Source organism: Periplaneta americana, chromosome 17, assembly GCF_040183065.1.
Source record: "Periplaneta americana isolate PAMFEO1 chromosome 17, P.americana_PAMFEO1_priV1, whole genome shotgun sequence".
In the NCBI taxonomy this organism is placed as follows: domain Eukaryota; kingdom Metazoa; phylum Arthropoda; class Insecta; order Blattodea; family Blattidae; genus Periplaneta; species Periplaneta americana.
The window spans coordinates 73,966,420-73,979,007 of NC_091133.1; the positions used below are offsets into that span (position 1 = coordinate 73,966,420).

Sequence of the window (12,588 nt, forward strand, 5' to 3'; positions counted from 1 at the left end):
GAATTTGCAGCCTGACGATACCACTTAGGGAGGTTCAGACAGTTCTTTAATGGTCAGTGAATGATATATTGGTTCCCTCAAGAGATTTTGATAAGTTCTTCAGGATATTTCCAGTTCGAGGATGAATTAATATAGTCTATTTTTTACAATAGCTGGAGACAGTTTTGTTGATGAAAAATGCAGTAAATTAAGTTGCTTTTTATTACTTGGACCTACTAGAAGTTTATTTACGATATTCTAATTTAATAGCACTTATTACTTACGTCTCGCAACATTTTTTCAGCAGCTTCTGCATTGAAGTTTCGTGCTGAAAATGGAAAGAAAATAACACTAAGTCAATTGCACACAATACGAGTAATAGAACAAAAAATTATAGAAATATGGCTTTTAGGTAGGCCTATAGCTTCCTGTAAAGCTGACATGAATAATTTCAAGGAAAAAATTGTTCCGGGACAGGGCATCGAACTCGGGACCTTTGGCTGAGTGCGTCAACGCTCTACCGACTGAGCTACTCAGCTGAAAGCCAGATTTGTATAATACACGTTACTGTTCGTTAACAGGAAACCACAAATTTAAGTCACATAGAAAGTGTGCACTCAATGTTGGGTTACTCAATGTTTTGAGTCACACAGAAAGTGTGCACTCAATGTTGGGTTTCTCAATGTTTTAAGTCACACAGAAAGTGTGCACTCAATGTTTTAAGTCACACAGAAAGTGTGCACTCAATGTTGGGTTGACCCACTTGAGGTATGTGGATAAAAAGGGAATAATTGAGCCAGGATCTTGTAGAGTTCCTGGGTAGCTCAGTCGGTAGAGCGTTGGTGCGCTCAGCTAAAGGTCCCGAGTTCGATGGGCGCCCCAGAACAATTTTTCCCTTGAAATTATTTTTAAAAAATTATACTTGCTTGCAATGTAGCAATTAATTTTATGTTTACCAATATTAGAACATTATATAAGGCCTGAACACTTAATCACACTGCCTACACAGAATTTTACACACAATCACATACATACAAACAGGGGTAAATAAATTAGTACCAGGGTGCATCGCGAAAAGTTGATTATTATTATTATTATTATTATTATTATTATTATTATTATTATGATCATCATCATCATCATCATCATCATTAATGCCGCTGCTATTTACTACTAATCCATACTTATAAAATACAAGGTCGAGTAAGTAAAAAATGTAGAAGCACGGCAGTTCCTGATTTTAGAAAAAAGTACTGGGACGGTGCCCTGGCCTCCCTGGCACGACTACACCCCTAAAAACAAACTATTTTTAAACGAACCTTTCGATAATAATAGGTACGAATGTATACAATAAAAATCCATTATCTCTAAGGCTGTTCTTCTGCAATAAATGTTATTTCGAAATTCGATTTCATGGTCATTATTTTTTCTAATCTTTTCGTATAGACATTTTGTCTTTGACTTCAGTTTTCAAATATATAAGTTGTAATACGAATGACAATATATAATATTTACTGCATTGTCAACACCACCACCCATCATCATCATCATCATTATCATCATCATCATCATCATCATCATCATCATCATCATCATCAAATAATACGATACTCATATATCAGGAGCATTTTGAATTAAGTGATGAAAGAGTTCTGTAGATTATAATGTTTAAGAGCTTTCCCATAAGCATGGAATATTTTCCGTACAATAAAACTTTCTTATGGAAAGAAAAATAATTTACAAACTGTAGTTTAATTCGAGTGTAGTGTTAATCTAGAAATAATAGGACAATCACTCAGTCCCGTAAGCAGAAAATAAATTTCTTCCATTGCACACATTGGGAATCGAACCACGAACCGCTTGGATAGGCAGAGCGGAATCTACCGTACCTCAGAGTCCTCAGGGCGGACGTTTTAAAACATAAAATTAGTTTTATAACTTTTACGAGCAATAACAGTTGTACTATTAAGCAATCATAATCGTATTTCTCTTCACGCTGTTAGTTGTCTCTTTGCGAGTGAAAGACAACTACCGTACTTTACATTTATTATCGTTAATGAAATTACGTAACTCTTACGTAAATTAAACATACATTTCACACACTTCAATGTAATGACAATTTCTTATGTTTTTGCTAAATATTACCAATATGAATAAAATACTATTTCTATGCTTTTACCGAGTATTAATAATATAATAGAATACCTATATGTGAATGTTATTATATTCGAGACAATGCTGCCACAACAAACTTCTTTATGATAAAAATTATTTTATTAGTTCACAATGGTTTTAGTTTTAGATCTTGCAAATAAAACTAACCCGAGAAATTCAGAGGATAAAAAATATGATTGCTAAAATAGCTGTGCTGATTTGTATTTTTCCATGCATTTCCTTAGTTACGAGACAAATTCGTAATAATAGCTTAAAACAAACCAGGACCGAGTCATTCTTAAGAACTGTTGTTCTTTGAATCGCAATAGGCTGATAATTCCGAATAACCATCGTAGCTGAAAGTGTCGTGATAAAATACGTAGGCTATGTGTGTCATCTTATGCAAACATTTAGATTCATAATTATCCTGAATGAGCCATGTGGTGTTCGGATTACCAAAACTGTCAGATAACGCCATAGACTCTGATAAAAAGTATAGTAATACGAAGGTTGTTCTGTAATACCTGTTGGATTAGTGGTACAACATAAAACACAGAATACTGAAAATGAAAATTATTTCGCCAACTGGGGTACGGTATAGCACATATTTACATTGCTCCGTCGATTTAGTAGAATGCGTTTGAGTCTAAAGAAAGCAGAAAACAGTACAAAGTGGTCTGTTGTGACGAGAATCCAAGTCTCCGCATGCCGATAAGGCATCATGTCACAAACACTTTCAAGTCTGAGTATTTCTGACAAAGTAAATATTCAACGCATTGAAAACGGCACAAATGTTAAGGATATTGCTGGAGAGAGTAAGGTAATATTTATTTTTTCTTAATTAATTAATTAATTAATTCACTCACTCACTCCTTTCTTTCTTTACTTATTTATTAGTTTATTTCTATATATTTATTTATTCATTCATTCATTTACTATATATATATATATATATATATATATATATGCCTGAGTAGCGCAGTCGTTATAGCGCTGGCCTTCTGTGCTTAAGGTTGCGGGTTCGATCCCGGCCTAGGTCGATGACATTTAAGTGTACTTAAATGTAACAGACTCATGTCAGTAGATTTACCAGAATTTAAAATGTTTTGTATATACTCTCAAGATATTGTCCTACATTGCTTCAGAGCGTCTCTGAGAGCGTGTGTTTGCAGTGCATAGATATTTAATACTGTTTAATATATTTCAGTAAATGCATCTTTATCCTAGCTCGAATAGTTTCCTCACTGAATGTCCGTGGCTCCTGAAAATAAGTTTCGTCTATCCCTAGCAAAAATTATCTTTTATTGCCTACAAGCTGCCTTTAAATAATACATACTTCGTTATTATTGGTATTAAATCCAAATGGTATTCCTGTTGTTTACCGACTTACACACACAGGTTCACGAATAAACAGACGTAGACACACAGTACGATGCATGCGAAAGACTGTTTATTTCACTGCAGCATGAACTGTTGACTTGCAACTTGTTCTCCGTACGAAACTAGTGTAATCGATGTACACCTAACTTGTATTTAAAGTAACCAAACGTAGTACTCTACTTATGAAGTTGTCTTGCACAATAAAAGAGTAAATTAACCAAGAAATTGTCGAATATACAGTAGTTTTATGCATTATCGTTTAACATTTTGATCATTGACAGTAATTTTAGCATAAAAGACAAAATGAAGTGAAAAGAATAAAATTAGTTAACTAATTAATTAATTATAAATTGTCACCATTCTTTAAATCTATATGAATGAAGAACGAAATAGACCTATACTAAAATATTAATGCTAACATGAAATTAAAATTATCAGAATACTGTTATTACTTACCTCTAAGCCAACGTAAGAGAAACAGATCATCCTTTTCTATTTGAGTGCAGTCCGACACATTTCTCCGGAACTGTAAAGAAAATAACACTTATGTAATAACGAATGTACGAACAGAACTTCTGATATTTTTATATTTAAATTAAAAATGGTATTGATTATTTTTTTGTCAAATTTGATTTCACACCAGTTGTCCTGGAATAATAATTTTTTTTTTTTTTTAAGTGTGAGGAAAGCTAATAGCGAAGGAAGGAGTTATATTCGTAGTTGTTCTTAATATATTGATTCTACTTTCGAGTAGAAATTTAACATCTGGCCATTAAAATTACTTGTATTACACTTACCAAATTCTGGATATATATATATATATATATATATATATATATATATATATATATATATAAGAAAAGAAAGATGTTTTAGCCTTAATAGAAACTATGTACCATTCCCATACATTCAATCAATGGCATACTGTACTGTAGGCCCTACTGTTGTCTTAAGAAAATTTGTAAATTTCACTGCCCCACACATTTTAACTACGATCTTTGCTTTATATTCTTTAATCGCCAAATATTTTACACAAATGTGAAGTGAAACGTAAAACCGTTTATTTTATTATTTCATTCATGTTTTAAGCCCGATTCTCTAAATACTTAGGAGTCATTGTCTTGGTACGAACTACAGACTTGACATCCTATTTCGTCAGTCACACAATACTCACTACTGTATTATGAATGTACGTGGTAGGATGTCAAGCAGTGTCCCAGTGACCCACTTGGTGTTCAAGCACTCACTCTCATTCAGTAATAAATAACACTTTTGGTGTATGCACGGAGAGAACCTATTTCGGAAAAATGATGATGCAGAATTTAAGTTTGCGTTTCTTCTATCACAGCGTGGGTTAAGCAAAGGTAATTAAAAATATCATACCTACTGAACACTTACTTTTACAAACTTTTTATTTTAGTCAAACTTTTATTGACCGTACGAATATTCTATTGGTTTCCTTCAGTTACCTGTCCAAATAAAATGTTCGAGACTTCCATTTTAAATTGAATCGAATCTTCTTGAATTTATATTCTGTATCCAGAAGCTGGGTATTGTTACTAGGATATCATAAAACAGACGAAATTAAGGATATCAATAATGTAATAATGGATTATTGTATCGGGTTTTCGATCGAACTTTTCCATTGCTGATGAAAGAAAAATTTCTCTACGATATTATTTAATAACATTTTCGCCAGTTTCACGAATACTTAAATTTTGTGATTCAGCTTCTTCATCTATGGGAAATACAGTGAGAATCTTTCTGAAACTTACAGGTATACATATAAAATTTAAACTTCTAGAAGATGAAAACGTTGAAATATTCCGCACCTGAAAATGAAAGATTAGTTATTGAATTTAAAGTACAGTAATTAAAATTAATCAACACTTTAAAGTATGGTTATTTAACGACGCTGTATCTACTACGAGATTATTTAGCGTCGATGGGATTGGTGATAGCGAGATGATATTTGGCGAGATGAGGCGGAGGATTCGCTATAGATAACCTGAAATTTGCCATATGGTTGGGGAAGACCTCGGAACAAACCCAAACGGGTAATCAGTTCAAGCAGGAATAGAACCCGCGCTCGAGCGCAACTCCAAATCGAATTATGATTTTTAAACAGTGAGCGAACAAGGTTTTTTGAAACATGTAATGAAATTATAAAGAAAATAATAATAATAATAATAATAATAATAATAATAATAATAATAATAATAAAGTAAATAGTGTGAATACTAAAATTATCATACAATATTAAACTCAAATTAGATGAAACTTTAAAATAGGTAACGAAATAAAGAACTGAATTTATACTTCTTTTTATTTGGAACTTTTGATTAAGAAGGTACACGATATCATTTTGTTAGTTTATCCTCGTTTTATGTTCCTGTCGTACTCGTATATCCACATAAAACAGGAATAACTGTTTAACATTACACATATTTTAGTCGTTTATTTTATCTGAAGTAGCTACAAAATAGGACAGAAAGTTCATAACCGCAAACTTATTCCGAGTCGATTGCATTAATGTATTCTTAAATTGCCTTCTGTGGACAGGAACTTTTACATTATAAAACATTAAGAATATGAGAACATGAAAAAACGATTATAAAGTTTCGAATCACTTAAGACGAAAAATAGTTAATAAATTTACGAAATACTTGTAGCCATTAACCTCGATGAGTTTTTTATATTCAAAGTTCTTGTAAGAACGCATTCAGAAGGCGCGGAAATAACTGATGGTAGGCCTATATTAAAAAAATAAGGAAATAAAATAGATAAACTGAATTACATTAGTTTGAAGCATATCATTAAGTTCACTTACACTGGAAATATATAATAAAGGTTACAAATATAGAAATAAAATGCCTTGCCACTCACCTTTAAATTTTATAATAGGCCTATAGGCAATTTCAGAAGTTAGTTTATTATATCATATAATTAATCATGTAAAAGGCACAGAGACTAGCTTGGTTCGGGTGTATCAACCGCATGGATGAAGATAGAATAGTCAAGAAAATTTATAATTGGAAACTATGAATACAAGGAGTAGAGGAAGACCCAAGAACAGATGGAAAGATGATGTAATAGAGGATAGGCTATAAGAAAGCTGGAATTAAGGAATTGGCCAAGATTCATCCAAAACTGAAATGAATGACGGAAAATAGTTGAGAAGGTCAAAACTTCTACGAAGTTGTGGTGTAGTACCTGGTGAAAGAAAGAAAAAGAAGTTTATTATATCAATTCTCTGTCGTTTATATCATTTATTAGGTAATTTAACGCAACCTTTCTTAATAACGGATTACGATATAGGTTTGTCGAACCACTTTCTACATGTGTGAAGTCAATTAACAGAGCATAGACTCCTGTCCAACTTTCACCGTCTGTTTCAAGGACAACTGGAAGGGCAACCGGTACCGTTCCGACTCGTGTCATTTGTATTCACACGACATAATGCGGTGAGAACAGTTTGGTGCCTTCATTCAAGCTATGTGAGTCTTGAATTGTTTCGTCAGAAGACCAGTACGAAAATTAACTGTAAAGTCATGCAATGCATCGTACACGTAACGTATCCTTGAAGATATACTATAATTTATGTATAATATTCTAGGCTAGGGAATAAAGTGCCCGATTCATAATAAAAAATTGTAAGTCTCGAACTGTCTTTATCGAGTTGTCAAGTCAAATGGGCTCAACGTTCTCTGAACAGCTCTTCTCGACGAAATCCAAGACAGTATAAATCCTGGAGAGCTGAAGTTGTTAGACAAAAGTTTTGGGTAAATTTTCTCGGACACTGATATTCCCGGCACTCTTTCTGTTCCACAGTTACTCATAAGTGAAACATCTACAGTAATGTTGGATTTTAGGATTCACAGTAAATGCGTTTAGGAGAAGCGTGTATAATTTCCAGACGCGTTTTGGGACTCAATATCTCTGAATTTTCGGAATTACTTACAGATTCCGTCATTCCATCATTAGGGTCTTATTACCCACAGTCACGACTTGAATAATCACTCACATAGTCTGTCGGATCCATTATTCTTGGCTAGTTGTAAAGTCTCAATACACAGTTGGAGATCCAAAATTCTTTTTCTGAATTCTTTTAATCTTTTCTTCAAAAAACAACAGAAAACTCTTGCAACGTATTACATTCCTAGCAAAATCTTCTCTCTCTCTCTCCATTACTCTACTTCGATCTATTTCTCTTTTCTTCTGCTTTCTATTACGTGCCCGAGTAGGTATATGTACTAATTAGTGTTGCTTACTGGCAAAAGCGATTACTTCTTTATATAGCAATGATTATGACTTGCTAACGGAGATATCTAAGTTGGACGGTAGCAAATTTGAATGAAGAACTGAGGCTGTCATCGGGCGTCTGCATGTGGATTGATTACGTAAATAAGTTTTTCTGAAATTTTTCTAACTCTAAGATAAGGCATGTCAAGTAATTCTACGGACTTATTCCGCCATACACTATCTCGCTATCATCAATCCCACAAAATGTACATTAACAGAACAGAAAATGTGTTCGTAACAGAAAAAAAAAATACAGGAGATTCATCGAACTCCAATAATTGCGTGAAACGTTTACACTGTTCATGATTGTTATTGTGAGCATGGTCGGGATTGTAAGGATGTTCAGGATTTGAAATAAAAAGTTAGATATTTCTTTTCATTTTTGTTTGTATATTCCCCGAATTTAAACTTAACAAGACGGAGCCTTCTCATTAATTACTTCATAATTTCTTCCTCAGTCCATGCAGCCTAGTCTCGAGACAACAATGTAATTGATAGTCGAAACGATTCACACATCACTAAGACGCCAATGAGTTGTTTGAAGTTGTAATGAATAATATGTCATTAGAGGAAATTGGATTCATTTGGAATTTTGGAATTAGACTATGTTAAATTAACTATTTATATTATTATACTCCCCACATTTATTAATCACCCTCATTTGTGTAGGCTACGATTAATATAATTTTTAAGTTAAAATTCAGTTGAATATTTCGTCAAGCCTCTACATAATAATAATAATAATAATAATAATAATAATAATAATAATAATAATAATAATAATAATAATACTTATGGCTTTTAAGGAACCCCGAGGTTCATTGCCCCCCTCACATAAGCCCGCCATTGGTCCCTATCAATAATAATAATAATAATAATAATAATAATAATAATAATAATAATAATAATAATAATAATAATATGGCTTTTAAGGGACCCGGAGGTTCATTGCCGCCCTCACACAAGCCCGCCATCGGTCCCTATCCTGAGCAAGATTAATCCAGTCTCTATCACCATATTCACCTCCCTCAAATCCATTTTAATATTATTCTCCCATCTACGTCTCGACCTCCCCAAAGGTCTTATTCCCTCCGGTCTCCCAACTAACACTCTATATGCATTTATGGATTCGCCCATACGTGCTACATGCCCTGCCCATCTCAAACGTCTGGATTTAATGTTCCTAATTTATTATTATTATTATTATTATTATTATTATTATTATTATTATTAAATAGAAAATAGAGCGAGATAGATCGTGTGAAAACCATGAGACACATAATTACACAGAGCTTTCATTTCAAAAGTTCCCAGTCTAAATAACTATTTATTTTAGGCTAATTAAATTCAATTAAAAACATGTCAATTTGAACATTGAGGAGGAAGTTAAAAGCTAGCATTAATTACATTTCGGTTTCAGCCTTCAACCCCCATACTCCCCTTTGAAATTTAAAATGGCACCCCTATATTTTGATACGTAACTTTGAAAGATTAGGTCTATTCAATTGTTTATATATCTCATTCATTTATTTCACATCTTTTGTTTTCTATCGTCGCCTGGCAACCTGGATTGTTGTTATTGTTGATTAGAGCTGAAGAAAATAAAACTACAAAGTCTATTATTGATTACAATTTGGGGTGCCATTTGAAAACCAGGAGGCACTTTACAATAATCATATAGAGCTTTCATTTCAAAACCTCCCAGTCTAAACCCAATTAAATTTAATTTAAACAGAAAACACGTCAATTGAGATATCGCGAGGAAAGTTTAAACCTAGCGTTAATTCCATTCTGTCACCTCTCACCCTCAAAATAGGAACAGTCGGTGGGTTTGGGGTTCGCACACTAAGGTTCGCTGCAGACCCAGGTTTCGAGCAGAAGTGCCATGAAGTATTTATTATTTGTATATCGTATATCTAAAACATTTGGCAAGCTGACAATTGCTAATAAAACATGTTGTATTTAAGCTGCTACAGAAATCATATTATGTTTGTTAGGATTCGATTTGTGGGTTCACTTTTGTAACCATTTCAGAATTTAGTTATTACAAGTTGTTTGTTATAATTGTGACAAAGGTATGGACCTTGTTGGCAAGGTCAAGGTTGGAGAGACAAGACAAGCATCGTCTATGAAAAGAGAGAGTTTGAGCCTGAGGGCATGATTCAATGCGTGACGGCTAGTGTTATGGAAGAAGGGTAGAAGAGTTGCTAAGCAAACGTCGTGCCCAGTTGTCAAAACAGGATTTTTCCTTGTGGAAATGTACATTGCTGCAAGGAACCACCTAAAGTATTATAAACAAGATGGTCAAGGTATGCATTATATAACAATCCGACCAAAACAGGAGGAACAATGACTTCTTCGAAGAGATTTTCGTTATCATTAGTTCTTGCTCTATATTGAATATTCCTCTAATTCCGAACTTCTATCACAAATGTCTTTCTTGATTTTCATAATCGCCATATTTACCACTACTGGTCCCTTTGTAACTTTTGAGTAAATCAAATTTACAAGTGGGTTAAACATTAGGTTTTATTTTTACAGTTTCCTCATTGGATCGATTGCCTTCCATCTATCCCTCCCAGCTGCATCCCAAAAAAGGATCTCATGCCCAGGACTATCTACAGAATCAGCTCGCATGGGGAGAAGCGATAACTCTCTGAGGGTTTCTATATCTCTGTTACCTAAATTTAGCAGAATAATCAGCAGGAATTGAGTTTCTACTAAATATAATAAACAGTGGCGAAGCGTAACAAAAAATATCTAAATAATTCCGAGAATAATAATTATTATCATGCCTACTTGGTGCTATTCGACAGGAGTAGGCTACGTGCCGGCACCGAGTTTCCCCTTCTTCCTTCCTTACCTTCACTATCATCCTCACTACACTACACTACACTTACACTAACACTTACACATACACTCACCCTAGTACACGACATAATTCTTCACAGATACACATCATGCATAACGTGGCCCGCCGAAATGGTGTGCAACTTGAAAATGGGCCACAGTCCTATCCGCAGTATGCGGAACCCGAATCACACAAGTGAAGTGGATAGGCATTAGAAACATGCATACACACAATAATTAGCATTAATGACAGACTGAATCAAATCGTTCTGAATATCTGGATTTATGTCTTTAAAATCAGAACTGCTATCAAGTTGGTCTTTCATGGAAGGCTTCTTCTATTGACATTGAGTCTAGGGTTTCTAAATAATTGTATTTACTTAAATATTCTTGAGCTTCTTGATTTCCTCCAAAGGCTGATTAATTCTTGTCGTCCGAGGTGTCATACTACATCAACAACGTGACCAAATGTTCGTCTATTCCGTGTCACATTTTCATTATGTCTTACAGTTTCTAAGCATGATGTTTCCGCCAGTGTTCTATTGTTTTTTCCAAACATACGGAACATTGCTATATTTTAATATGTTTTCTCCCTGAATACTTTATAGCTTTTACTTCAAAGTTCTTTACTGTGAAAACACCGTACAACTCCAACCACAGAACCACATAGTCACTTATATTTAGAGTGTCAAGTATTTTGACATTTTCTAGTTACATGTACATTTCCGTCTTTCTTGAAGCCTAAAATTTAATTGAAGACTATCTATTTATTTTGGACTTAAGTTCAGCTTCTGCTTAATGTTAAAGACAACAAAGAATTGCTTTTAAAAAAACTAACAGAATCAAAAGTCAAATTTTCCACACCGATCATCACCTGATCTATTTCCATGCTTGATAGGGATTGTTAAAAAAACTGCAGCACAAGAAATAACACTCACGGAAAGGAAACATTGTGCAAGGCTGCAGTAAATTTATAATAATAATAATAATAATAATAATAATAATAATAATAATAATAATAATAATAATAATAATAATAATAATCCGTGGCGCTACAGCCCGTGAAGGGCCTAGACCGACCAGCCGGCTGCTGGCCTCACGCCCACATGCCGAAGCAGAGGTGGACGATCATCCAACCAGAATGGAGGTATCGTGTGGTTAGCACGATGATCCCCCCCAGCCGTTATAGCTGGTATTCGCAACCGGATTTCGCTACCTATCGTAGCTCCCCAAGTGCATCACGATGCTGGGTGGGCACCGGTCCCACACACTGGCCGAAATTTCATGAGAAAATTTCTTCCCCCATGAGGACTCGAACCAGCGCGCATTCCGTAACGCGAGTCCTAGGCGGGGCAGTAAATTTACTGGCATATAAAAGAACCCCTGCAGAAGGAAATTCCGGCACACCGGCGACACCTCGGCAGTTGCGAGCGTCGTTAAATAAAAAAAAACATAATTTAAAATTAATTTAAACTTCCGGAATAAGAAAGTTCGAATCTGCAGAAATGAAATTCCTGCGTTCAGTGTAAGAGCCCTCTCTGGATATAAGAGATGAGTTGGAAATATTGAAACATAAAGATGAAATACAAAACCCAATAGTCAACTGGTGTGAACATATACATATTTGCAAAGCATGTCACTCGAAAAAATGTCACATACTTTACTGCACTATATACCTAAAGAAAAAAAGTGTTGGTCGTCCGTATGTCAATACATATTTCTAGATTTTTTTAGAGTGTCATTATTGTTTATTCAGGAGAAAAGGGAAGACAGGAAATGTATGCTCATTCTTTACGTTAAGAATAGGTGCACTTGACTCCTCGGTCGTGTGATTAATATATGTACTGTCACTTCAAATAGGCCTACATAGAAAAATAATAAAGAGACATGCATCTATTTCTTAAAAAAAATATCATTTTCAAA

At 34.1% G+C, this 12,588-nt stretch overlaps 1 protein-coding gene across 1 annotated transcript in view; it reads right to left on the bottom strand.

Annotated features, from left to right (window-relative positions):
• Positions 1-12,588, bottom strand: part of LOC138692919 (SEC14-like protein 4) — a 100,508-nt gene that overhangs the window by 14,642 nt on the left and 73,278 nt on the right. The window contains exons 2-3 of the mRNA XM_069816273.1: positions 3,970-4,039; positions 264-307 (exon numbers count right to left, since the gene is read on the bottom strand). Of these exons, the coding sequence (XP_069672374.1) occupies positions 264-307; positions 3,970-4,039 (114 nt within the window). The remainder of the gene's footprint in view (positions 1-263; positions 308-3,969; positions 4,040-12,588) is intronic.